This window comes from Boeremia exigua, assembly GCF_020726555.1.
Source record: "Boeremia exigua strain MPI-SDFR-AT-0100 chromosome Unknown C7974scaffold_5, whole genome shotgun sequence".
NCBI classification, from domain to species: domain Eukaryota; kingdom Fungi; phylum Ascomycota; class Dothideomycetes; order Pleosporales; family Didymellaceae; genus Boeremia; species Boeremia exigua.
The window spans coordinates 621,424-647,353 of record NW_025763522.1 but is presented as its reverse complement, the minus strand read 5'-3'; the positions used below and the strand labels follow the sequence as shown (position 1 = coordinate 647,353).

The following is a 25,930-nucleotide window of genomic DNA, read 5'->3' as shown; positions in this document are numbered from 1 at the left end:
GTACAGGTGTAGGTGTGTGTGTAGGTGTAGGCACCTAGTGTTAATGTTCCTACTCAAGGGAAGGCACGGCTGCTGCCTCTGCCCCTGACAGACCCTAGGCATTATATTAGCCTTGACGTTATGTCAGTCTTGATTCCATGTTAGCCCTGATATGCTGCATAGCTGGCACTTTGTTACGGGCATATCATACTGCTTTTAAATCAGGAGGTGATATGTTGTGTACACCATGTCTCACATCTATCAAGAACCTTAGGGTGCGCGGCACGGCAGTGTTGATCTCGCTGCCATCAGCTCAAAAGAATATCAGTATTCAGGGTGAAGAGTATATCAAGAGCTTCTGCAGAGCATCACGCGTCACACCTATCAGAGTGAACCGTAAGGGAAGTGTTGAGACTCATGTATGGAGTACTGTGTTATAATCAGGATCTTATCATACAAATGAATCACATCATTATGCTCGCAATTGCGGTTCTTGGTCAGTACACTCCAGCTACGTTCAAACGAAGTTTGTTAAGAGATGATGCGAAATAGAAACCGACATAGTTGCAGGTAGATCGGCCGAAGGAAAGACAGAATATAGGAACTCGTAGACCGAATGAATAAGGTATAAAGTACACAGATAAGGTAGCCTATTGTAGCCTTGTACATTTGCTCCTTTTAGCTAGCTCAAGTCTGCAGGAGGCCCCGCGTTCGAATCGCGGTTGGGCCCGCATTTCTTTTTTGCGTTTCTTACTTACTTACCTACTACCATCCCTTACTATCATCTATCACTATCCCCTCGCACGTTGCAGAGTAAACGGTGGACTAAGGATGTGAGCTAGGTACACCACACGACAGCATAGTAGGGAAGATACTAAAAAGCTTTGTGGAATGCTTTTATACCTACAATATAGGTAATTTCTAACTAGTTTTTAGCTTTAGGTGTTATATTAGCTACAAGTTCTATGTAAAAGGTAGTTTAAGACGTTGCTTATCTACTGGTTTTCCAAAAACTCCACAGTCCCCGTCTCTTTTCTACGCCCTTCTCCACACATTACTAATTTACTATCACCCTCTCTCCTCCCTGCCTGCGCCCGCCCAATCAACCAACCAGCCCACCAACCTCCACGCACCCTCTTCTCGCCATCTACCCAGCAACTACGACAAGAACACTCTTATGTTCGAACAAGGCTGTCCCAACAATACGCAATTTTCTTCGCCGGAAGGACATGCACGCGCAGAGCGAGCATCTGTCTATTCACCACTGCCATATCCGCAGGTGAACAACCCGTGTAGGTGATGGGGTGGGGCGGGGCGGGGCGGAGAGAGGGGAAGCGCGGACCGAGGAGAGAGGTTGTGTAGTCTCGTAGTCTTACTTGTATGGTATGTATGGTACGTAATATGCATAGATTACGTGGGCCTAGAAGTAGAACGGGTGTGTTCGGGTTGTAGAGACGCTTGCTTTGGACAACGCTGTGCTATGGCAGTGTGTGTATATGTATATACATCTATATATATATGAATATAAATGTATTGTCCTAATCCCAACTCCAATTCCACCAGCAACCAATCTTCTCATTCTAAAACCTTTACATCCCCGCAATCTTCCTCAGTGCACAGCCAACACAACTAACGCAAACAGACAGTAGAAACAGAAACGAAAACTCAACACAGGCCGTGGCATAAAACTCGTTTCTGTGTGGGTGTTTTTGCGTGTGGAAAACAGGCGGATGGTGTTGTGCACTGCTCTGTACTGCACTGCACTACACTGCACCGCCCCCTAGCGGCCCCCAACGCTCCACGCACGGCACCACACACGGCACAGCGACGCAGAGACGCGGGAGATGGAACGCGGGGACGCCGAGGAAGGGGGAGGGGCCGCGGGAGAAGGGCGCGGAGTGGGAGAGGCAGGCAGTGAGGCGAAGAGTGCGGATAGCGAGGCGAAGAGCGCAGACGGAGACACGGAAAGGGAGAAAGTGTCTGTGTACCTTGGTGTTGTTTGAATATTTATTTGTGTTTATTTATTTGTATTTGCTTTTTTGCTTTTTTGCTTTCTTATTGTTTTTCTGGCGGCAGAGTAGTTATAATACTGCAGTGGAGGCAGTGTAGGAGTATAGTCGTGTGGGAGTATGGGGTAGGTAGGAATGTAGGAATGTAGGAGTGTAGTGTGCGGTACAAGAGCCTAGAAACGCGGACTGCGGCCTGCGAACTGCGAACCATGGACTGCGGACTGTGAACGAGTTCAACTCAGATCCAAAACCTCGACCTCGCTCTCGCGCCACCTCCTCCCCTTCCCCTTCCCCCCACCCCTTATCCCTCTGCCCTCTTTGACCTCTCTCCCGCCCTTCTCAGCTACCCCTCGCCCCCCAACAGCGCCGCCCATACCCACACCACCGTCACCATTACCGCCACCATCAACACCAATATCTCCATCCTCGTCACCATCACCATCCTCATCCCCATCAACCCACGCCCACGCCCCCGCCAGACTGCGTCGAAGCCGAATCTGCCGCTTCTTGGCGGCTTTTGCTTTCCACGGCGCCTGGGGCGGGGGCGTGGGTGGCTCGGCGGTGAGGGGCGGTTTCGCTGTTGCCGTGGTTGCTGCTGTTGGCGCTGTCTTTGTTGGCGCTGTCGTTGTTGGTGAAGGGGGTGCTGGGGCTGGGGCTGGGGCGAAGTGGATGTCTGAGGGAAGCTCTGGGGAGGGTTCTTGCGGGATGACTGCAACCAAATCTGGAGACTGCGGCGGCGTCGTCATATCCAACGCCTCCGCCAGCCCCAGCTTTCCAGCCCCAGCCCCAGTCCGCCTGGGTCTCGGCAGCGGCTTCGGCTTCGTCAGTCGCGCAGCGGTGTCCACAAGATCCAGCGTCTCCACACACCCGCCGCCACGCGCCCTCGTCTTGCTGAGGCGCGGCGACGTGCGCCGGGGGCGTGCGGCTGTGGATCTGCATTCTTTGCTACTAGACTCCCGCGACGCCTCCGCCTCCGCCTCCCGCGACGCATTCGCCGCCACACGCCCCAGCGGCGCCCTCGGCCGCGGCAGGACCTGCACCACGGGCGACGAGAGCGTGAGATCCAGCGTCTCGACGTCCGCACGCGGGCGGCGGAACTGTACCGGCGTGGGCACCGGGGCGTCGTCGAAAACGCCGTTCTGTCTCGATTTCGTGGGCGTCTGGGACGCGCGCCAGGTGTCGAGGGTGGTCTGGCGGGGTTTCAAGGGGGACGGGGGGATGGAGTGGGTTCGAGCTTTCTTGGGGCGGGCTTGCGGGGAGGGGGAGGTGACGAGGTCGAGGGTCTCGATTGTGGCGAGGGCGGGTGCGTGGTCGTGGTCGTGTTCGAGGTCGATGCTCAGGTCGGCTGGGAGCGTTTTCGAGCGCTGGATGGGCGCGCGGCGGCGGCGCTTTGTGACGCTTGCGGGGAGGTCTTCGAGCAGCGGAGAGAGCTCTCGGAGGGTAGGTACTGCTGGCTTGCTCTGCGGTTGTGCGGGCGACGACGACAGCAGGTCGATCAGCGTGGGTCGGGGTGCTTTGTCGGCGTCGCGGGGCTTCAGTGTTCGCGACGCTTTCGACCCGGGCTTGGTGACCTTTGCAAAGCCCTCAATACGGGCCTGTGCTGCGGTCTTCCTGGCTGCTGGTGCGGTCCTGGCTTTTGGTGCAGCCCTTGTAGGCTCCCCACTCGCGGCCCGTACAGGCTTCAGCTTCGTCTGTCGCGCGGCTTCCCAGTCCTCCACGGTCAGCGGCACGCCAACCTTGACATACGTCTCCATGACCCAGACCCTGGCGGGCTTGGTGGGGTCGAACTTGGTCGGGCCGCGCTTCTTGGGCCCGTCTTCAGCATCGTCTTCCAGATCCACAGGCAGATCATCCTCCGCTCCAGTCGGAGGCGGGAGCTCGAAGTCGTCGTTGGGGGCTTCGTCGTCTAGACTGATCTTCACAAGGTCAATAGGCGTGAAGCTCACACGCAGCTCGGTGCTGCTGTCGGTGACGGGGTGCTGGCGCTTGCCGTGCAGGCCCTTGACCAGCAGCGCCTCGTCTTCTTGGATGGCCTGGATGTTGTCTGTCGGCAGGCGCTCGATCTGGGCGGCGCGCATGCGCAGGGCACGGACAAGCAGGGGCGGGGCGAGACTGCGGATGAAGTGCTTCGCGCCCTCAAGGCCGACCCAGTCGAAGGCGTCGCCGGTGAACTCGCGGAGGCCGGGGTAATCGAGGTCCTGGTCCCAGTTGATGGAGCGGCGCAGCTTGGCCAGGCCGGCGTGGGTGGAGATGGCGGGGTGGGTGTAGTATCCGAGGATGTCGAGGCGCGGGAAGTCGTCGGGGATCTTCAGGGCGCCGTGCTTGCGCTTGAAGAGCTTGCTCTCGTTCGTCTTCAGCTCGCGCTGCAGGCGCTCGCGCCACTGCGACAGGGCAGCCGGGTCGTTGCGCGGGATGCTGCAGAGGTCGCGCCCAAAGCCCGCCTTGGCCGCCTCGCAGGCCGTCTTCGGCCCGCAGCCGGGGATCCCCTCGGGCACGTAGTCGCCGCCGCTCATCAGCGCGACCAGAATCATGCCCTCGCGGTCCAAGCCCGACGGCCCGTTCTTGGTCTCGACGGCATCGTAGACGTTGACGTGGGTCGGCGTCTTGCCCGACTTCTCGGGCGACCAGTTGCGGATAGTAATACCACTCCCAAACATCAGCGTGTCCACATCCTCGCTCAGCACGGCGTCGACGATGCCCTCGCGCTGCAGCAGGGCGCACTCGGCTTCGGCCTCCCCGGGGGCGAGGTGGATGGGGTAGCCGAACTGCTTGAGCAGCTGCTTGGCGAGGAACTCGGGGATGGAGGCAACGGTCGGGCCGGTGCGCTTGTTGCGCTTGAACGGCGGCTTGTTGGGGCCGTCGAAGACGAAGACGGGGTGGATGGCGAGCGAGACGAGGCGCAGGAGGCGGTAGTAGAAGGTGCGCAGGGCGGGGTTGGAGCCACCTGGGGCTGTCAGCAGTGCAAGCACAACTCCGCGCGCGACTCGCCTTTGCTGGCCTGGATCTGGAACAGCCAGATGGACGTGTCGATGGCGATGCGCAGCGGCCGCCGCGTTCGCTCGAATGTCTCGACGGCGAGCCGCGACAGCGCCACCCGCCGCCCGGGGCCGATTTCCTTGTAGATGCTGCGCGCGTTAGTCAAGAATTGGCCGGAGCATGTGGTCGTACCCGTGGATGCCCATCCTTGCCCCGCTGTCTGCCCGTCCCGACCGTCGCAGGCCGCAATGCGCGGTGATGGTGGGTTTGCGGGCAATCGATTGTTGCCCCGGGCAACCGCGGATTATCGACAAGACGCGCCCATCGCCGCATCCACATCCAACTTGACCCCACAACCACAGTCATGGCACCCCGCGGGCGACCCGACCGCACCAGCGACGCCATGCGCGCCTACTCGTCCTCGCCAGACCCCCTCGCCATGTCCGCCCACGACGACACCCTCGCGTCCGCCCGCAAGCCCCACCACACGCCGCGCCGACCTTCCTCGCCGAGCAAGCAGACGCGCGTGCACGAGTTTGAGATGTCGTCCCCCGCCAAGTCCATGGTCATGAACACCCCGCGCATGGGCGGCGCCAGCCCGTGGCGCATCAAGGTCACCGTGCAGGCCGAGCCCGAGAGCGACCCGGATGCGTCGCCCATGGCCAGCAAGGTCACGCGCACCAGGACCACCACCGTGCCGCTGAAGGACCACGACGCGCCCTCGCCCATGAAGCGGGGGCGGGGGCGGCCGCGCAAGAGCGACGCCGCCGGCAGCACCCCAGCCAAGACCAAGCCCAAGGGCACGCCAGTGCGACGCAAGTCAAAGTCTCGGGAGCGAAGTGCCGCCGACATGGACACACCGCAGAGGAAACGCGGCCGTCCACGGAAAGTCGTCCAGCCCGAAGAGGATGCGACTCTGGTGGTGGATGCAGAGAGTGTAGAGGCCGACGCCACACCTGGACAGCCGCGAACCGTCGCCTCCAACCTCGACACGCCGCAAGAGACCGAGACTTCGAAGCGCCTGCACGCACGCAAGGGCACGCCTCATGCAACGAACCCGCTTGCGATCGAGATCTCGTCCGACGACGATGACGATAGTGACCAGCTCACCCCGGGTTCGGGAGACGACGACAACGGCGATGGTGCAGAGCCATTAATACATAAAGATGACAACATCGGCGGCAACATCGACGACATCGACGACATCGACGACGCGGAGCCATTCGCACACGACGACGACGACAACTTTGCCTTCGACGAGGGCACAACGCGCATGCCCGACGACTCGACCATCATCGACAGCGAGGGCTTCAGCATTATTTCTGTCGACTCGCTGCCCTCGCATTCCAGCCCTCCAAAAGACGACCAGAGCGCCCAAGTCCCCAGCATCGCATCGGTCCTGGACCGCCCACTGTCCAAGTCCTCTCCAGGGCCTTCGCGTCTGGCGCCTGCCTCCAAGCCAGTCCAGTCTTCACCAGCCATTGCCCAACCGCGCTACATAACCCCCGCCCTCGACAAAGACGCTCCGTCCGCGCCGCCCAGCATCGAGCCTGTCCGTGCTGCTCCTGCGAAGATCGAGACGCCCAAGATGGGCCGAGCCCTGACCGCAGGCGTTGCCCTGCAGGGAGTGCTGGATCCTGTCCGCTTCACACCTGAAGCTTCTCAGGAAGCTGACCGACGCGCGTCTCTGGACGATCTATTCCGAGGGTTCAGTGAGAACTCGCGAAAGCAGCTCCAGGACGGCCTCCGTCTCGGCGAGCAGCTTGCTAAGAACCAGGAACTGAACGGTCCCTCGCCGTCCGTCCCAAGACCGACCACAGAGACCGCACGGGACCGGCCCATCAGGACACAGCGAAAGTGGAGGACACGCCTTCTCACGCCGGAAGACGAGCAGACCGATGCGCCCGCAGAAGAGGTTCAGGATCCTGCGCCCGTCGTAGAGCAACCGAACCCACTGCCGAGCCCGACGAGGAGCGACGAGGAAGGCGAAACGAGCTTCCAGGTCGACAGCATCGTAGCGAGTGTTATGGAGGATGAAGAGCCGCCTACATCGAGCAGACAAAAGGCCGCGTCCCCGATCCAGACCCTGACACCGACACTGAACGAGGCCGAGGACTACTCAGACTTATGGCAAGAAGAAGGCAGCCGCGCCTCCGACTCACTCGAGAAGCCGTCACAAGAGCCCGATCTCTTTCTTGAGACCGCCGCCAGCAGGCCTGGCCGGAGGTTCCAGCGTCGGACTGCACGACAGACTAAGCGCGATGATGGGGTGCTTACTCCCCCAACCTCTTCACAACCCGAGTCCAGCGACAAGGGCAAAGAGAGGGCTGTCGAAGCCACCCCGGAGCAAGACGACAGCATCACAAGCGAAGCCAGCGACGACACCGGCATGTTCTTCCAATCGATGCCAGCAGCGTACGAGAAGAAGCGCCGCGACCGACGACAGCCAAAGACCGACAAGCTCGACATCGCACTTCTCCTCAACGAAGGAGACAGCCTGCAGCCAGAGCCGTCGCCTGAGAAGACAGCGCCCAACCCCTTCCTGGACACGCCGCCTCGCTTTGCTGCATTCCCTACGTCGCCGAAAAAGAGCAGTCCTCTGCGCCGCGAGCTGCACAACTCCGACATCACCACCCCCAGCCGCCACGATGAGTCGACACTGCCGTATGCGCAGAGCTCGCCCCAGCAGAGCTCGCCATTCCACACGCGCGTCGAGGGCGAGAGCATCATGTCCACGGCCTCTGACCAGCGCCAGCTGCTGGCCGAGATGGAGGGTGCAGACGTGACCAGCAACAGCGTGCGCGATCTGCGCGCAGAGGCCGACGAGTACCTCGACGCTTATTCTAATCAGGAGCGGTCACTGAATGAGATCGAGGAGGTGACGGAGTACAGCCGGACCCAGCAGGCCGACTCGAGCATCATGCCCTCGAGCCCGCCTCTGGCGCGACAGTTGGCCCCCCATCCGACCTCCTCATACACCCCCAGCTCCGCCGCCAAACCGCCCCACTCCGACCACTCCGAAGCCACCCCGACCCCAGCCGCCCGAGACGTCCTGTCCTCGGACGCAGCCACCCAAGACACCCTGTCTTCAGACGCAGCCACCCCCTCCTCCTCCTCCTCCTTCATCAGCACCAGCTCCGCCGGCCGCTCCGACAGCCTGCGCGCCGCCGCACAACTGCAACGCGAGTCCTCCACCCAAACCTCTCTCTCGACCTCTCTCTTCACCCCCCCGGCCCAACTCCCGCGCCATCCCTCCCTCAAAAACCTCCCGCCCCTCCCCCGCCTCGAGCCCTGGACAAAAACCCACTACAAAGCCCTCGACGCCCTACACACCTTCCACACGCGCCACCCGGCCCTGTTCGCCCCGCACGCGCACCCGCCCACCCCGCTGTCGCGCGCCAACGACACATTACTCGCTTCTTTCGCGGCCGCCACGCGGAGGAATTATGTCGGCGCGAGGGCGCAGGCGTGGGGGTATAGCGTTGTACTTACCACGGAGTTGTTGGTCATATGCGAGGTGTTCGCGGGGTTGTTGTGTCTGGACTCGATTGCCATGTTTGAGGAGCGCACGGGGCGGCGGGTCGAGAGAGGGGATGTGGGGCCTGGTCCTGAGGGGGGGGAGATCGGGAGGGAGGAGGTGGTGAGACGGTTGTGTACGGTTGTGCTCGGGGGGTTGGTGAGGGGGGATGAGAAGAGGGGGTTGGGGGTGCGGAAGGAGGGGGTTTTGACGATTGTGGGGGTTGGGGGGGAGGTGTTGTCGTAGTTGTAGGAGCAGGAGGAGGAGGAGGAGTAGTAGGAGTGCCAAGGGGGGGAGGGGGTGTTTTTGGGGCGCGTGATACCTCTGTTTGTCTGTTTGTTTGTTTGTTTATTTACTGGTATACGCTATACCATACCATACCACACCACACCACATCAGTTCTCCATAACCCGCCACTGGCTTTCTAGCGCCTGCTCCGCCGTACACCTGTCTTCCTCTCACCGTCTTCTTCCTCGCCCACGCACTTACTACACCCCACTCACGCGTACCCTCCAGTCCGGGCCCCCTTTCCCCTCTGTCTATCCATCCATCTGTTCATCCGTCTGTTCATCCATCCATCCATCTAGTCGGCCCAGACCAGACACACGGACCAGACACCCGGCACAGGCGTCGCGGTGGTGATGAAACGTGTGATACATCCAAGTGTGATACACACAAGTCTGGCCTAAGGCTGGTCCAAGTCCAGGTCTGAGGCCAAAAACAAGTCTAGTAGGTCTGAGGCCAAGTCCAAATCAAGGCCAAGTCCAAGTCAAAGTCTGAGTCCAAGTCCGGTCCAAGTTTATGTCCAAGTCAAAGTCTAGGTCAAAGTCGACATAGACCCTAAGCGATTGAGCAACGGCAACGACACCGCAGGAGGGACCGCGCGAGGGACCGCAGAACACTAGCTCTCCGGCCGCTGCTCCAGTCGCTGCGCTGCTTTGTTTTTAACTACTGCTGCGCCAGCCGCACAACCGCATCCCCAGGAGCCGCGGAAATGAACGCGAGGACCCGGACCGGCAAGGTAAGCAAGTATATAGTGCACGCCAACAGAGCGCGACTATCGATGCTTGTAAACACGTGCTAACCACCCCCTCCCTTCGTTTAGTACACTGTCACAACGATTCAGGTACCCACGCACCCTAATTGGCTAGACAGCTATAGGATGCGCGTGTGTAGGACATAGGCGAGGGCTGGACTCTGTGTATGATGGTAAGTGTGGGGTGCCTGCCTGTGTTGGGCAGGTACTTGTAACAGGTACAAAGACTCGAGTTCTCTATACCTACGGTACTACTCTACTAGATACCTGCTTAGGCAGCCACTCATGGAGGGCTTAGAATATAGAATAGTTACAGTGTTATTAACCTCACGCTAGGTAGAGATAAGAAGACGCTTGCCCTGTCTACAGATACCTAGAAGATGTCTAGCACCTCCACGCAAGGTTTCACAGGTTAGGTATGTAGGACGCTCTCTGACAGCAGGACTTCCTGTATGATGTACCAAACTAGGCGCGGTCTGCACGTTTCAGCAAGCATTATACAGGGGCGGGGGACACGTCGGGCTGATACAGTGGGCATGCATCCAGCCAGTCAAAAGCTCCAAGAGTGGTGTAGCTGTTCTGGATGGGCCGGACTCTCAATGGGTACCCCGTGGGCTAGCAGCCGGGGGAATAGCCTGGACAGTGCATACGGCGCCCAGAGTCGCGGGGCCTGTGGTTTCGGCGACAAACACAACCGCCTCATAGCTTCGCCGCTGCAGCGCCCCCGCCCACCTCCCCCCACAGCGCCCGCCACCCCTCCCCCCCCTTATCCTCCTCAACCCCCACCGACCCATCACCCCTCAACACCCTCACCCACCCCTCAGGCGCCCCCCACCCCACCTCCCCGCCCTCCAAAAACGCCTTCAGCGGCCTCTGCACCGCCTCCCTAACAACCCCTTTCTCCGCCCCCGTCAACCCCTCACCCTCCCCATTCCCCCAGAACCACAGCGCGAGGTCCGTGGTATGCGTGACCCCCATCGCCCGCGGCACCCGCGCATCGACGCACCCCGCGCGCCACCCGATGCGGTACCGGTACAGTAAGTGCGCGGCGCCGTGCCGGCTCAGACCGGCCGCGAGCGCGGATTGCGGGACGTGGATCTGCGCGGCCGCGTAGACGCGGGCGAACGCGTCGGTCCAGCTGCGATACTCGCTCGGCAGGGCGTCAGTGGGGACGTGGTGCGCGAGCAGTGCGGCGGCGGCGGAGGGCGGGTAGTCTGCTTCCAGGCGGGCGGCGAGGGCGGGGCGGCCCGGGGGTGGGGGGTGGTGGGTTGCGTAGAGGGCGTGTTCGGCGGTGCAGGAGCCGAGGAGGATCTTGATTCCGCGGGCGAGGAGGGCGGAGGCGAATGCGGGGGTTGTTAGGGAGGGGAGTAGGGACGGCGGGAGGAAAGAGGAGTCGGGGACGGCGCGGAACTGGTGCGCGGGGATTTTGGAGACGGCGGCGAGGAGGGATTTCGCGGGGAGGGCGCGCAGGAGGGCGAGTTTCTCGCCGGGGGGCAGGGTGGGCGGGATGTGCAGCGCGGAGAGGAGCGAGGTGAATTGCGCCTGGGACTCTGCGGGGCTGCGGGGCGTGATGCCGGGGCCGTTGGAGAGCATGAGGAGGCGTTTTATGATAGCCTTGTCATCCGGCACGGCGAGGTCGAACGCGAGCTGGTGGAACGCGGAGTGGGCGCCCGCAGAGTAGCCGCCCACGGAGATGTTCGCGGGGTTGCCGCCGAAGTAGCTGACATTCTCCCACGTCCACTGCAGCGCGAGGCGCTGGTCCCAGAAGCCCAGGTTAGTGGTGAAGTCGGGACATGCGGCGAGCAGCTCGGGCGCCGCGAGGAAGCCGAGCACATTGAGCCGGTACGCGGGCGCGACGACGATGCAGCGCGTGGGCGAGTCGCTGAGGAACGCGCGCAGGTCCAGAGTATTCGGGCTGCCGGCCTGGAGAAAGCCGCCGTGGATGAAGAACAACACGGGCCATCCTATCACCATCAACCACGGCCACACATGTCTCGCGGGCACAAACCTCCGTCCGGCGGCGTCTCAGTCGGCACCCAGATATTGCTCTGTAAGCAGTCCTCGTCCCACAGCGCGTCATCACGCGCGGCCTGCGGGCATAGCCCCGCGCTGCCTACGAATCTCCCGGGCTGGGACTTGGTGCCGTAGCGGTAGCACGTTGGCAGTGCTCTGGGCTTCTGAAAGCGGAATAGTCCTACTGGAGGGAGGCCGAACGGAATACCACCGAAGTAGTGGCACAGCGGGTTTGATTCATCGTCAAGGTAGGTGAGGCCCTCGACCACGCCGCGGAACTGGAGGTCTCGTACGTAAGGTCGAGACGGCTTTGACATGGTGTTGAGGTGAATGAGTGGGAGTGTCCCGAGGTCCGGTTATCGCAGGCAGCTAGTCCCAGATAGGATAGCCTTCATCGGCAGTGCATGTCATTAAACTTGGCCGGGCGAATGTTCCGAGTGAAATTGCGGAGAAGGATGTTTGAGCTGAGACTTCACAGAAAATTCAAGGCCAGGCAGATTGAATGAGAATGAAATGGTTGATTGTATTGGATATATGCAGAAGTACGAAATGACTGATTGTATTGGATATAGAAAACAAGAACGCCACCAATATGTTTCACGCATCTAATTGAAACACAGCTAGTGTCATCTAGCTGTACCAGGTGTTGAGGCTGTTCTTGAAGTCCACGTACTGAGGACCAATCTTCTTGAGGTCACCGACACCCAGGTTGGCGGCATCGTTGATGAGCTCGTACTTGAGGATATCAATAACCTTCTTGACGCCGTCGGCGCCGTAGATGTTGCTGTACATGAAAGGACGGCCAAGACCAACAGCCTTGACACCAAGAGCGAGGAGCTTCAGGACGTCAGTGCCGTACCTGACACCGCCATCAGCGTAGACCTCAACCTGGTTGAAGAGATCGGGGTCCTGGTTGTGGATCTCGAGCGCAATCTCGAGCGACGAAGGCGAAGTGTCGAGCTGGCGACCGCCGTGGTTGGAGAGGAAGATGGCCTTTGCGCCGTTCTTGACGGCCTCCTGCGCGTCCTCGACAGTCTGGATGCCCTTGGGGATGATGGGCAGGGAGGTCATGTTGGAGAACTGGCGGTACAGGTCCCAGGTCAGCAGACTCAGGTTGATGTCTGCGGAGCCGACACCGTAGCGGGCTGCGCGGTGACGGATGCCATCTCCAGGGGAGTCGACAGTGAGGACAATGGCCTTGGCCTTGCCGGTCTTCTCGATCCTGGTGAAGAGCGCCTGGGTTTCAGTGAGGTTGTTGGTGAGGTAGACCTGCTGGAAGAGGGGCTGGGTGGTGTTGGCGGCCTGAGCATAGATGTTGTCGAAGCTCTGCGAGGAGTAGAGCGACGGCATGTACAAGATGTCGCCGGCAGCGGCGCCCTTCACGAAGTTGAGCTCTCCGTCAGGGTGCGCATAGCCACCGCGAGCGCATGGGGAGATGAAGAACGGCGCAGAGAAGTTGTGACCCAACAGTGTGGTGGGAAGGGTCGAAGCGACGTTGGTGATGTCGGCCATGACGCGGGGGCGAAGGCGCTGGCGGGTGAAGACCTCGAGGTTGTTGCGGTACGACCACTCGCCAGCAGCACCATTGCGGTAGTATGTGTAGGAGGAGGCGTTCATGTACTTGCGGGCTGCCCAGTCAAAGTCGGGGAGACCGACCATGCTCGTGAGGGGAGCAAGTGTGCCATTGGGGGTGACTGCATCAAGCAGACCCTCGAGTCCTGTATCCGGCTCGTTGACGAAGGGGCGTGCTGCAAGAGCAACAGACGCAAAGGCGAGAGCTGAGACGCGCATGTTGAAAGAATGACTGTGAATGAGTGACTGTTTGAATGAATGGAAGTGCGCGATGCCTGGCAGAAATCTGGCTGTCGATTGTATTATAGAGGTGAAGTTTCGTTTTTCGTTTCTCGCGCTTCCCGATTGCGTCAACGGCGGATCTTCTGTTTCGAGAGGGTATCCTTCACCTTCACTGCAAGTGGGTCGGCTTTTAATCTATTGCAGCGCCTGCGATCCAGATGCAGCCCTTCCGTCATCTCCCACGGTGTCGCCAAGCACATCGACTGCAATCCAGGCAGGTCAGTGTCTGACCGATATTGAGGCCCAAACCGTCGGACCGAACTACGGCGCATGACAGCTTGACAGCCGGTGCATCGCGGAGATAAGTTTCAAATAGGAAACCTGATTTTTTGTAATTGGTCAATTGCACCAAACTTTTCAAGAATCCTGCGTTTCGAAGCCGCAGCAAGACCGAAACACAGGAAGGCATTCAATGCACGGGCACCAGACAAGGGTCCCGCGTTGAACACCAACCGCAAATCTCCTGCGGCAGCGGCTAGGAATTGTCTCCGAGACTGTGTACACAATCAGGACCTAAAGTTGATGCCTTGAACTAGTAATTCTGCATGGCCTTCCTCGATCGCGTCTTGTACCGACGTCACGGTTTACTGCCAAGTGGTGAATGCAGTAGCGTACCAAAGCCCCTCGTGCACCGTTCGGCCCACTGTCCCACGTCAATCTCAGCCTCTGCTCTCCACTATTCGGCAGCCGTTAGAGTAGTCCTGATGCGTAAGAATCTTACAAAGCGTGAAATCCTGCACAACGAGCGGAATGCTGCCGATATTCGCGATTCTTGGCGTCGAGCAGTTCTGTGCCTCATGCGTCAGAAACTTATCTTGATGTGCACCAAACACGGTTACTGCTCATGGTCTTTGCTGCAGGTACAAGAGGATCGCTTCCAGGGTATGATAGCAGCGATGACTTGCGGATGGCCCCGACACGGAGCTCAGAAATTTTTCCTGTGTACGTAGGTCAACCGTTCACAACCCGTCAACTTGCTTTTGTGCACCTATGCAGCCGCGAGAAACTACGCCCCACCTCGTCTCGTGGCTAGTCGCAGGAAGACTGTTCTTTCCTCATGCGCAACTCAGGGGCACCTTGCGATCGCGGATAGTACTTTGCATGCGACGAGCCGCTTGCGTATTCGGAAGCTGCTAAGCAACGTCCAATCTGATAAGCAATAGTTCGCGACATATACCCTGTGCCTAAAGGAGTGGGATGGGTAAAGCCGCACGAATTGACCGTCGCACGCGACCGCCCCTCAGCAACCTCGTGCGATTGTGGCCGAGTCAAATGACGAAGCTTGAAGAAGCAATAGGAGCGATAGATGAGTGGAGTGCCACCGTGATGATGAAGCTGGGAGGCGCAATCGATCATAACACACTGTGCGACATTAGCGTGATTCCCGCGTCTCAGAGTTCGGCGACGTCACTGGTCATTCACGAACACCAACCCACAGCCTAAAACTACACTTCCTGGATCGCTGCATCATTCTGACCGTTGTTCGGAATGATTGAACGGACCGAAGACAGCCACATGACAGAAGCCGAGCTTTCTTCAGCCTCATGCCAGGCGCATCCTTATCCGCAGTCGCCTCCCCCCCCTAGATACTCATTATCCCCCTTAACACCGGGCGAACTTGTCAGGTGGTCCTTGACAGTGGAAGCTGAGAGCACACCTGGAACCCAGCATTGGCGTGGCTTAGGGGCAGGACACGAAAGCCCTTGCCAGGCGGTGCGAGTCGTTTGGACGCCGAGACATGTTCGGAGTCAACAGGCTGGGCTTTGTGGTGTGCGAGGTCGCTCCAACGTCCGCCCTCTGTTCTGAGCATGTTTGACTCGTAGTCGCCGCATATCTCTCCACGAAGTCGACGCTTACAGACCAGCTAAGTCGGGTGAAGCGGGTGTCCAAGATCTGTTCGCTATCCGGATATTGATTTCGGTGGTACTGGCAGTAGCCAATGTGTCATTGGGATGACTCCAATCGAGTGCGTGATGCCAACCGTTGACTGTAGGACTGTTTCACGCGCTGGGTGCGAACTCGTACGTTTTTAAGGTATCCCGGAAGAAGAGGTTCGTCATTGTCAAGGCAGTGGATTACAAGGACGCTTATCGTTAAAGATTGACGTGTTGAACAGATGTTCCATAGTGCGTCCTTGCACTTCTCATCCCTTACTGGATTATGCAGTCGCGCACTATTGAGCGTTGACGCGTGGTGATATCCTCGGCGGCCATACTGGGAATTCGGCATACCCGGAAGACCTCGACACCAGCTCTCCGGTTACTAGAAAACCAGAACGAATGAATGGAACACGAGCTTTAGCCAGGTGAGGACAGACATTCTCCAGGATCTGAAAAGCGTGGGAAGTCGGTTATGCTCGAGCTTACACCAAAGGGAGTAAGGTTCACAAAGCTCAGGCAAAGGGACTTTCCATCAGTTTGCAACTTTCACTTTCCCCTCAAGCAAGTGTGGCTAGTGGATGTCGATCACCATATACCCGTTTGGGCTCAATCCGGGGTTGTAAACCGCATGTACCCTCGGCCCGACCACCACGCTAGAAGGAACTATAGCATCACGCAGGTAAGTTGCCATTATACAGATGATCTACGATAAAGTTTGATCGCCGTTCTTAACACTGGTTACCGGGCTAGTTTCCAAAGCATCGACATATCGTGCTTGTCGGTTGTCCGCTAGACTACTTGTCTTCACGTCACATACCAATTCCGTACTTACGCTGCTGATCTCACCATGCTGGAGTTCGCGGTATGGTGTATAATAGTGGAAGGTATCCCAGCTCTAGGGGGGACTGCGCAATCAATACACATTCAGGCTTGTGGCTGATACTTGAAAATGATTTCCTTCCTCGCACTAGGCTTGTTCGCCGCCAGTGTCGCTGCTGCTCCAGCACCACAGCTCATAGACCTGACCCCTGACTACTCCAAAGGCGACTCAAACCCCGCACGCTTCAGGTATTATGAGAACCAGGACTTCTTGCAAGGACCTTGCGATATTACCACTGGCCCAGATGGCAACATCTGGTAAGAACTACACTAAAGTTTTATACAACAGCAGTGCTGACAAAGATCTTGTTGTGAACAGGACACAGAACTTCCTCGATAACACAGTCTCAAAGATCGAGATCGAGAGTGGCAGGATCACAAACTACAAAGTGCCCTACAGCCCTGACCAGCTGTATCCCAACCAGAGTCTTCCATTGACCGGACGTGTTGCATTCGCGTGTGCTATTCAGCCAGGCAGCGATGGCAACTTGTACGCTGCAACAGGCGTGAGATCTCAGTTTCTGAAGATCAATCCGGCAAACGGGAACATCAAGGTCTTCACACCGCCGTTGCCAAATGTTCCCTTCTTGGGTAACATCCAACCATTCAATGACCTCTGGGATGGTGGCTCAGGAGTAAGTTGGTCCGCGTGTAGAGTCCTGCAGATATAACTAACGCGATGAAGATGTGGTACACGCTCACCACAGCCGGTACACTCTATCACTTCGACTATGCTACCGAGACATTTGATGGCGTCTACCCTCTGCCTACTCCGTTGAACGGCGTGGTCGGAGCTTTCGTCTCCAAAATCGACGGAAACGTGTGGCTCGCCGAGATGCTCGGACAAGCAATCACCAAATTCGACGTCAAGACAAAGCAATTTACGCGGTACCCACTCCCTCTCAATGGTCTCGGTATAGTAGTCGTCCGCGCAGAGACTGAGAACAGATACATCTGGTTCACTGGTTTTGTGTCAAACTCCAACGTCCGCTTTGATACAAGCACTGAGAAGATCGACGTCTTCACTGACCCGCTGCCTGCGTCGTTTCCTACCGAGAATACTGTTGATAAGCAAGGAAGATACTGGTACTCGACGGCAACGAGGAACACTATCCAGTATCTTGATCAGAACAACGAGCCAGTCATTATTGACATGCCGGACAGCGGTATTACCTCCCCAATTGGCATCCCGCCGGGCTTGAACATTGCAATTCACGCAGGCCCAGACAATGCTATTTACTTCTCGCAAGTGTTGAGGAACAGAATTGGAAGATACCAGCTTTGATTTCCGGGATATAGTTTTGCACGATCAAACACCATTTTAATGAATGCTACAAAGCCATTTTCTATAACACTGTAATATCTTGTTCACACAATCGTCATATCCTTCGCCCGCTTAGAAACAACCTATGAACACAAGGTGAACTCAACAGCGTGCAGCAAAGTGCCCTCCAACACATCCCCGACTCCATCAAACAGCTTCAACAACCATCTCCCCATCAGTTCGCCAAGCTACTTCCAACATCACACCACCACACCACCAATCAATCCCGGCGATCCTCCTTGCCATTTGCAGCTAGCCGCCCGAAATCCGGTTGCCCAAGATCTCCCAACCTTCCCCACAAACACACCAAAACATACCCTCGGAGCCCCTCGGGTATCGCCACGCCCATATAACCGGCGTCCCCAGCCTGTACGCAGCGACCAAGCCCTCTGCCAGTAGCTCGTCACAGGCACCAAGCCAGATTGCTAGCGCAGCCAGAATGCACACACGCATCGGCCCTACCCAGCTCAGCGGCTGGAAAACGCATATATGCATCTGCGTAGTACAGATGCAATAACGTGGGGTGACGTGCGGAACGGGGTTGTTTGGGTCGTGTTCGTGTTGGCGGTAAGTGGGACTCGGCACGGCGATCACCCGCTGGTGCTCGGGCCCTGCCCCTGCCCTTGGGCGGCGGGACGTCAGGTGCGCATATGCAGATACGAGAGGCGGGTTCGGCGAATGGGAGCGGGGGTTTTGGGCTGGGAGCGTGGTGAGTGGAGGGTGTCGGCGAGGTGAGGTGGGATCAGAGATTGGGTTAATGCGGGTGCAGATGTGGTGGCGATGCTGTGGGGTCTGTTGGCACTTGCGAGGTTGGATACGGTTCTTGATGTCACGGACACTTGTGGGATTGTTGTCGAGTCTGCATGGTATACTCGTTGATGGCTTGGTGTTTAGATGCTTGTGAAGAATGTATAAAAAAATAGTCATTAAGAAATCACGCTAATAGATTGCTACTCTGCTCTGACTGGTGCACTGCGTGCTTTACCAGCCATTACAATGAACATCAAGTTGTTGCGAAGCACAGTGCGACGCTACCTGGGTAACTCAGGCCCACTTAAGCATTACCGCTGCCCTTAAAGCTAGCACCAGGGAATGGGGTGAAGAGCTGGTTATCAAAGGCAGACAACTGAGGACATCCAAACTTAGTGCCGAGCGGCCCAAGCTGCTGTTTGGTCCAGCCGAGCACACTGCCTACAAGACCGAGGAGTGGGTTGGTAATATCAGGAAGGCCTGCGAGAGAAGCCTGCAGCAGGAAGCAAGCAGCCTTGTTGCCGTCGGCGAGATCAGCAGCGTTGAACAGCCCCCCAGTAACATCAGTGATGTCGACACCAGTAAAACTGTTCGTGGTGCCTGTGTTGCCACCAATACGAACAATACCGGGATACATTGCGTTGTTGATTTGGACATCAACGAGAACCTCGGGGATGTTGTAGGCGTTTGCAGCAGGGCGCTTATACCAGTTCTCTGGGATGCGCTCTTGACCACGGTTGTGGACAAAGTTGCCGGGAGCATCACCAGTGACACCAAAGAAGCTCTTGAGCACGTCGCGAGAAAGGAAGCCACCGGGGTTCTCGGCGCTGTGGTTGGACATGAAGTGAATGACAAAGTTGTGCGCAGCAGGCGCAACCATGCCCGAGAAGGGAGCAGAGAAGTAGTATGGGTTGTTGAGGATTGACCAGCGAGTGACGTAGTCTGACTGGGCGGCAACGTCGTCCAGTGTGTATGAGTCGGCCAACTCGTATAGGTGCTCCCATGATCGCATCTGGAAGACGCCGACGTTGCCATTGTTAAGGTAGGCGTCGCCGCGCACGATGGATGCATCTCCCTCGTATTGGTTGTGCGTTCCTGCAATACCATTTGCCGGGAAGATTGGGATAGTGGGAGTGAACTTTCCACCAATGGACCAGCGGTTCGAGACTGGGTCTCCGGCAAGGGCGATAGAGACGACAGCCAAGAAAAGGGCGAGATCGGGAGACATGTTGTATGCCTTACCCAGACCCGCCACAGTCTGTGCCGTAGTGACCAGGCCATTACGGGGAATGAAGTTATGATTGGCAGCAGCATTCAGACCGGGGCATTGTCCGCGGATATCGCCTGTTCGAGGAGATTGGAATTCGTTTCCACTTCCAGATCCCACCTTAACAAGCTGCTCATTTGCGTCAAAGCCAAGAGGTGGCAGTCCGGTGTTCGGTCGTCCCGACTTGAACACTGGAGCGCGAGGTGGAGGCTCCTCACGCTTCTTCAATTGCCTGTCCATCTCCATGACATTGGGCCATGCAGCCGCCAAGGGCAGAAGTGTGAGCAACGTGCTTGTTGTAGAGAAACGCATATTGCGTGTGAAATGAGGTTGAGAAGTAAAGAGGAAGATGTAGATAGCGTATTGAATAACGATACAGAAATGTGCAGAGGCGACCTTGATATAGTTTTCGATCTGCCCCTAACGGCTGTACCCCAGGAAACTCTTCATCTTCGTGACTTAGATCCCGTAACTCGTAGTGGTCGTCTTGTAGATCTTTGCGGGGCAACCCATACCAAATCGATATTAAGAACTGCAGTAGGGTATTCTATCGGGACGAAAATCTGGAGATGTTGCCCCATGGTGGATACAGACCCCAGCGCGGATGTAGGCTAGCCGTGCGGCGTGGGCGTGGTCACTTGTTGCCAAGTACTCGGGTATACGCTAAGGAGGCGTGAATGACAGATGCGCAGATCCCTCTTGTGCTACGGGCGAGCTTTCCCTTTCTAGTCCAACGTAACTTCTCAATTCGGACTGATCTACACCGCAACGGTGAATTTAGTACACAGATGCAGGAAAGGTGACTAAAGGGGGCACGATCATTGGGCGCGAAGACAGGGGGTTGCTCCGCCATGGTCGCCGAGAGCAGACTCGACGCCGCAAACTCTGGGAACTGCCGTACGTGGCTGCAGATTCACGACGTTCTCGCTCAGGAACATCGACGTCAGTGTGAGGTCCGGATGGTCTGATTGGTCCAAATCAACGACCTAGCTAGTTTCAGCCTCCCTTACTCGAAGACGATAGTAAATATTTATTGACTGACTCTACACAACATGAAGTGGCCGACTGTAGGTTTCTGCATGCTATATTGCGTCAAGGGCAACTCAGGCGGAAAGCAGGTCTGGAAAATTGAATAGGCATCTTGGTAGATGGTACCCAACTGCAAAGCAACACGACGGTGGCATGGACAAGGGTAGTCTTCGAACTGTCGATCATAATGACATTGTCCACTGTCAAGTGCTCGGTCTTCTTCGGCATTTGTAAAGCTTAGAGCGCGCCGAGCATGATTCAAGCGTAGAGTAGTTCTGAGTGTCTCCTAGCGTTACAACATCCTGACCTCTGCTATGGAGTGCCACTCGAAAACAAGACTATCTTTCTTCTGAATACTTTCTATAGCTTGGAGCTACTGTAATGTAGATCTCAGGGTCCATTAACGGGCTGCATTGCGCAGCACAGCCATTTTGCAACGGCGAGCCGGTACCCTCGGATTTCGGTAGTGTCAGGCCAATGACAGACATGGTATATATGCTTTGCGAGTGCATATAGCCTACGCATATAGTTCGCTCGCCTTGACGAAGCGGGTATCGAACTTCAACTCTGCGACCTCACCCAGTAGTGTATAGGAGAAAAGCCGGTTGTCTGCATGGACCCCTGCAATGCAGACGATTTGAGGACGACGGAACGAAGATTACGATCGCTTCTGAGAATGCTTGGGGTTTCCCGTCATCACTGCTACCGAATCTTTGATTCGCTGTCGACAAGAAGGAGTCGGCGAACACGCAATTCGACGCATGCAATCGTGAGCTAGGCAGCTACAGTGACAGGAGTGCAGATGGACTGTATCCTTGCGTCGTTGTGATATTTCCGGGTTTAACTTCCTTCTTAGCAGAGTGCCATACGCCTCTGTCGAGCAGTTATAGCATGGCCCTTCGAGATCGTATATGGGCAATTCTGCGATCACCAGTATGGACGCGCGACAATGATCGTCAGCCGGCTCTCTAGAAGCTAGCCAACGGGAGATCACACCAGGTGTGAGAATCCTCTTCAAGACGTTTGATTGACTCGGGCTGCAATCGCTACAGCATGCGGATGGTGGCTGGCCGAAGCGGGGATACGACCCAGCTCAGGAAACGGCCTGGATGTAAGCCCGAAACTGGAAGTATGCTGCTCATGAGGTTCTGGGCATCCTAGCCGAGCTCGCCGTCGACAGACAGGTAGTGTCGTGAATCAGGGATGGTTCGACATGAAGAATTTGACAGTGGCTGGAATGTTCGCCCGAGTCTCTGGCCCGGCACGGATGTGTGCAATCGCTCGAACTCTCCCCAACGGTTCTCAGTCGTCAAACCCGTTGAACTCATCCTCCTCGTCTGCGCCCTCTGTCTGCTTCACCTTCTTCCGCATTTGTGCAATCATCTTGTCCAACTCTGCTTCCTTCTTACGCTCCTCATCCGTCAAGCCAGCCTTGCGATCGTGTTCTCGCTTCGCCACCTTCTTATCACGCCTGAGCTCTTTCGTTGCCTTGTGATCCTTCTGCTGCGTCCAAGCCTTCGCAATCTTATTCTCTTTGACAAACTTCTTGCCGGCGCCACCTTGGGCCGCAACTTCTGCGAGCTCCTTCTGACGCTGTTGCTCACGCACTTTGTCCTTGTACGCGAATGTATCGAAGTCCATCGTTACACCGAGCGACTTGTCGCCTTCCCACTTCTTCGTCTCAGGCATACGAGGGAGACGTAGCAGTCCCCAGGCATTTCCGAGTTCGGTCCAGTTCAGATCTTCGACTTGGAAGATGGAGCTTGCTGTGTGCTTGCTGTAGGCACGGACCCAAGAGACAAACCCTCGCTGAGCTTTGTCGTAAACAGCTCGGTCAGTCTTAGCGACCTTCCTGATGGCATTTGTGACTCGTTCGATATCCTCTGGTGTGACGGTAACAGCAGGCATTGCGAGTGGGGTCACCGGAGTCTGTCTTACTCGCAGAAACTCGACATAGTCTTCTTCCAAGCCTGGAGTCAAAAACGTGACAGCGAGACCCTTTCGTCCAGCTCTTCCAGCACGTCCACAACGATGAATGAATGTTTTCGGATCACTCGGTGGATCAAGTTGAATGACAAGGTCTACTGATGGGATATCGAGTCCACGAGCGGCCACATCGGTGGTCAGCAGGATCGATGGCGTGACACTGTCCACGAATTTGCTGAAGTTCTTCCGTCGCACCTTATCAGGGTGCTTGCCGTGAAGCGGAACAACAGTGTAGCCCTTTAGGACCTCAGGGAGCACATGCTGGAAGTAGTCGACGGCGAAGCATGTTGCCAAGTAGAAGATGGTCTTTTGGGGTTGCGGTTCCATTGAAGCCAATATTTGCTTGACGGCTGGTAGTTTGTGCGAAGGGGGTGCCACGAGGTAAGCCATCTGCAAGCTTGCAGGCGTTCGCTTGTCCTCAATTTGACCGTTTTCGGCTGCCCTCGCTTTTACCTTGACGGCAATGCGGACTGGATTTCGCAGGCCTACACGAATAAGTTGATCGACGGCTTCACTGACACTGGCACTGAACAATCCTGTTCGTCTCTGCTTTGGCAGTCGGGAAAGGATCTTTTGTAGGTCATCCTTGAAACCAAGATCGAGCAATCGGTCGGCTTCATCCAACACAAGAGCATCGAAAGACGACGAGCAATGAACGTGGCGAGAGGACAGTAGTTCCAGTAACCGTCCAGGCGTACCGATAAGTACGTTGGTCTGCTTCTTTAGAAATGCGCTCAAGTCCTGAGCTGGTGTGACCGAACCACCAAGGAGCAGCTGAGGCACGACTTTTAGGGTCCCAGCAGGGAATGTTGGCTTTGGCGGTGCGTCTGCGTCTTCCATGTCGCTGTCCTCGTCCTCTGGTTCGAGTGCTGCAGCTGATGGCGCGTGAAACTTCAATAGTGAGCATAGAACAGCGTGGATCTGTGTTGCGAGCTCTCTTGTCGGTGAGATGATAATGGCGCCCACGTGATGCTTCTTGATGGGCACATCGAGTCGAAGTATGCGTTCGACAATGGGAATCAGAAAGCTTTATCGAGTTAGCACAAGGGCTTACAACATAGCTGCATACATACGACAGTGTCTTTCCACTTCCTGTGACAGCTTCGACGACCACATCAGAGTTCTTCATGAACATAGGAATGGCGGCGTGCTGCACTGGCGTGGTCTTCACGAAACCCATGGCGTCTACAGCCTCGAGAACCCATTCTGAGAGCGCAGGCGTCAGACCACCAAACGACCGATCAGCTTTCGTTTGGGGCGCCATCTCGAACTTTTATGAGACGTGAGGTGTGGTGGTTGCGCCAACGTGCAGTGAGAAGTTTCGCTCGGCTCAAAAAAAGTTGTCTGTGGCGCAGGCTGCGTGCGCCACTTGTCGATCACGGCCGGGGGCACCCAGGGCTGGCCGGTGCTCTGCACGTGATCAGCGAGGATGCTCGAGTGGCCTCTGTCTGTGGAGGTATGCTCAAGGCTCTCAGACATTTTCTAATTGTCTCCGACTACATCGAATATATCGCAACTGCTCGGAGCCACGATGCAACCGCCTCTCCAGAATCTAAGTGGAGCATCTTCACATGCATGATCTCATCGGCGGCAGGGAAATCCGCGCATACACGCGACAAGATTGCGGCGTGCTAAATTTCCTGGCTACGCAGCATGCTTGCAGCAAAGGCGTCACCGGTGTCGCAACGCCCCCTTTTCACCACGTTTACAAGCTGGCAACCGTCGGCGGCATAAATTGTGGCATCCCCTGGCTCTTTAGACGATGCGCGAAGTCCGGACGAACTCGCGTCCGCCCTGGCCCTGCTGATTACGTCTGACGCCGATGTCGAAGCCACCACCGCGGTCCTAGCCGGCGCTCACACCACACACACTCAGCCTTACGACTGCGCGGCCTCCGATCGCCAGTCAGTCATCGCTAACGTCGCTTCATCCTGGGCAAAGACCCGCTGCAGCTTCTCCGGCCTCATCCGCGCCCCTCCGCTCCCACACTTCACCACCTGCTTTCGCGCAGCAATGGCCTCCTCCAGGCAGTACCAGATCCCGCACACGCCGCGCGTCATCTCGCCGTCGCCAACTCCTTCAGAGGCTGGCAGTGGAAAAGATGGCTATTTCCCACCTGTAACGCGTGCGTCGGCGCGCAAGAACAAGATCCAGTCGCCCCCGCCCATCGAAGAGGACTCGTCAAGCTCAGATCCGGAGAAGCGCGCGCGAAGTAGAAGTCGCGATCGAGGCACAGGCCGAAGGAAGATCAGTGGCTTGACGTCGAGAAGGCAGCAGAATGGAGGTCCCAAGAAAGATCTCGCACTGCCAAATGGCGCAAGCAACGGGCACCTGTCTCCGGCAGCCGCCAACAAGATCTATTGGCGAGAGCTGAGCCGCAGTCCGAGTCCGTTGGGTCTAATTCCCATCCATCAAGAATGGCGCTCTTTCGTACGTGACCAGCCTGCACCAGCCGTGCAAACTTGACTGACATGATCAGATCCACCGTCATGAGATCCCCCGCAAGATCCTTCATGTATCCATCGGATTCGTCACGATCTTCCTCTACTGTACCGGCCGCCAAATGTCTCAGATCCATCCGGTTCTGCTGGCCCTGTTCATACCCATCGCTCTGACCGACATTATTCGACACCGCTACTGGCAGGTCAACCGCTTCTACATCCGGTGTCTCGGCGCACTGATGCGCGAATCTGAAGTAGACGGCTTCAACGGCGTTATCTCATATCTCCTCGGCGCGTGGATTGTCCTGCGCTTTTGTCCTAAGGATGTCGGCGTCGTTAGCATTCTGCTACTCAGCTGGTGTGATACTGCAGCATCGACGTTCGGCCGCCTCTGGGGACACTTGACTCCCAAGGTCAGGAAGGGTAAAAGTCTCGCTGGCACAATTGCGGCGTGCGTGACAGGCATTATCACAGCTGTCCTGTGGTGGGGCTGGTTAGGACCACTCTACTCCGATCTCAACCAAGGCGATAACGCATTTGCTTTCCAAGACGCCCTCACACTTCCAACTCAAGTCCAGGAGTTGCTCGGACTATCGGCGGCTCAAAGCTCCATCACCGGATACACGGCTCTTGCTGTCATGTCTTTGGTGACTGGCATCGTCGCAAGTGGCAGTGAAGCCCTGGATCTCTTTGGTTGGGACGACAACCTTACAATTCCTGTTCTTTGTGGAGCCGCTCTGTGGGGTTTTCTCCGCACGTTTGCATGAATAAGTTCTTACAATCTCCACCAATTTGTGTAATGTCTACTTTTCCCTAATTGTTCATTATGTCTACATGAATACCCTAGAGCGTGGTGAATCTGCATCACCGCATCTTCATTACGACGGCGTTTTAGTCCCAAGCGCATGGATGTACCATATACTACACTGCGGCACGTATTTAAAACGATGGCGACTGAATTTATCACGACCTTCGTTTCGCTCACGGCTA

The 25,930-nt window shown here is 56.9% G+C and overlaps 9 protein-coding genes across 9 annotated transcripts; 4 read left to right on the top strand and 5 right to left on the bottom strand.

Moving 5' to 3' along the window:
* Positions 1–1,976: 1,976 nt before the first annotated feature.
* C7974DRAFT_462763 (flap structure-specific endonuclease) lies at positions 1,977–5,188 on the bottom strand. Its single transcript, XM_046146214.1, has 3 exons — positions 5,157–5,188; positions 4,977–5,113; positions 1,977–4,932 (listed from the first exon to the last, which is right to left on the bottom strand). The coding sequence occupies exons 1-3, from the start codon at positions 5,168–5,170 to the stop codon at positions 2,222–2,224; spliced, it is 2,862 nt and encodes a 953-aa protein (XP_045997861.1). The 5' UTR covers positions 5,171–5,188; the 3' UTR covers positions 1,977–2,221.
* A 132-nt stretch (positions 5,189–5,320) lies between these two features.
* C7974DRAFT_423504 (uncharacterized protein) lies at positions 5,321–8,727 on the top strand (the record flags this gene model as incomplete). Its single annotated transcript, XM_046144387.1, has 1 exon — positions 5,321–8,727. The coding sequence occupies exon 1, from the start codon at positions 5,329–5,331 to the stop codon at positions 8,725–8,727; it is 3,399 nt and encodes a 1,132-aa protein (XP_045997860.1). The 5' UTR covers positions 5,321–5,328.
* Positions 8,728–9,744: 1,017 nt separating this feature from the next.
* C7974DRAFT_471322 (paraben-hydrolyzing esterase precursor) lies at positions 9,745–11,887 on the bottom strand. The gene is made up of 2 exons (XM_046146501.1): positions 11,526–11,887; positions 9,745–11,481 (listed from the first exon to the last, which is right to left on the bottom strand). The coding sequence occupies exons 1-2, from the start codon at positions 11,845–11,847 to the stop codon at positions 10,217–10,219; spliced, it is 1,587 nt and encodes a 528-aa protein (XP_045997859.1). The 5' UTR covers positions 11,848–11,887; the 3' UTR covers positions 9,745–10,216.
* C7974DRAFT_164518 (FMN-dependent dehydrogenase) lies at positions 11,882–13,625 on the bottom strand. Its single transcript, XM_046136030.1, has one exon. The coding sequence runs from the start codon at positions 13,319–13,321 to the stop codon at positions 12,161–12,163; it is 1,161 nt and encodes a 386-aa protein (XP_045997858.1). The 5' UTR covers positions 13,322–13,625; the 3' UTR covers positions 11,882–12,160.
* Positions 13,626–16,095: 2,470 nt separating this feature from the next.
* C7974DRAFT_164522 (uncharacterized protein) lies at positions 16,096–17,450 on the top strand. The gene is made up of 3 exons (XM_046136031.1): positions 16,096–16,401; positions 16,463–16,778; positions 16,829–17,450. Exons 1-3 carry the CDS (start codon positions 16,214–16,216, stop codon positions 17,426–17,428), a joined length of 1,104 nt encoding a protein of 367 aa, XP_045997857.1. The 5' UTR covers positions 16,096–16,213; the 3' UTR covers positions 17,429–17,450.
* Positions 17,451–17,457: 7 nt separating this feature from the next.
* On the top strand, positions 17,458–18,361 carry C7974DRAFT_392114 (uncharacterized protein). The gene has a single exon (XM_046141645.1). The coding sequence runs from the start codon at positions 17,957–17,959 to the stop codon at positions 18,200–18,202; it is 246 nt and encodes an 81-aa protein (XP_045997856.1). The 5' UTR covers positions 17,458–17,956; the 3' UTR covers positions 18,203–18,361.
* A 154-nt stretch (positions 18,362–18,515) lies between these two features.
* C7974DRAFT_164471 (uncharacterized protein) lies at positions 18,516–19,957 on the bottom strand. The gene has a single exon (XM_046136029.1). The coding sequence runs from the start codon at positions 19,794–19,796 to the stop codon at positions 18,522–18,524; it is 1,275 nt and encodes a 424-aa protein (XP_045997855.1). The 5' UTR covers positions 19,797–19,957; the 3' UTR covers positions 18,516–18,521.
* A 1,463-nt stretch (positions 19,958–21,420) lies between these two features.
* On the bottom strand, positions 21,421–23,951 carry C7974DRAFT_164468 (ATP-dependent rRNA helicase-like protein spb4). Its single transcript, XM_046136028.1, has 2 exons — positions 23,573–23,951; positions 21,421–23,526 (listed from the first exon to the last, which is right to left on the bottom strand). The coding sequence occupies exons 1-2, from the start codon at positions 23,761–23,763 to the stop codon at positions 21,816–21,818; spliced, it is 1,902 nt and encodes a 633-aa protein (XP_045997854.1). The 5' UTR covers positions 23,764–23,951; the 3' UTR covers positions 21,421–21,815.
* A 201-nt stretch (positions 23,952–24,152) lies between these two features.
* Positions 24,153–25,707, top strand: C7974DRAFT_433232 (uncharacterized protein; the record flags this gene model as incomplete). Its single annotated transcript, XM_046144907.1, has 3 exons — positions 24,153–24,176; positions 24,441–24,929; positions 24,979–25,707. The coding sequence occupies 3 exons, from the start codon at positions 24,153–24,155 to the stop codon at positions 25,705–25,707; spliced, it is 1,242 nt and encodes a 413-aa protein (XP_045997853.1).
* Positions 25,708–25,930: the final 223 nt, after the last annotated feature.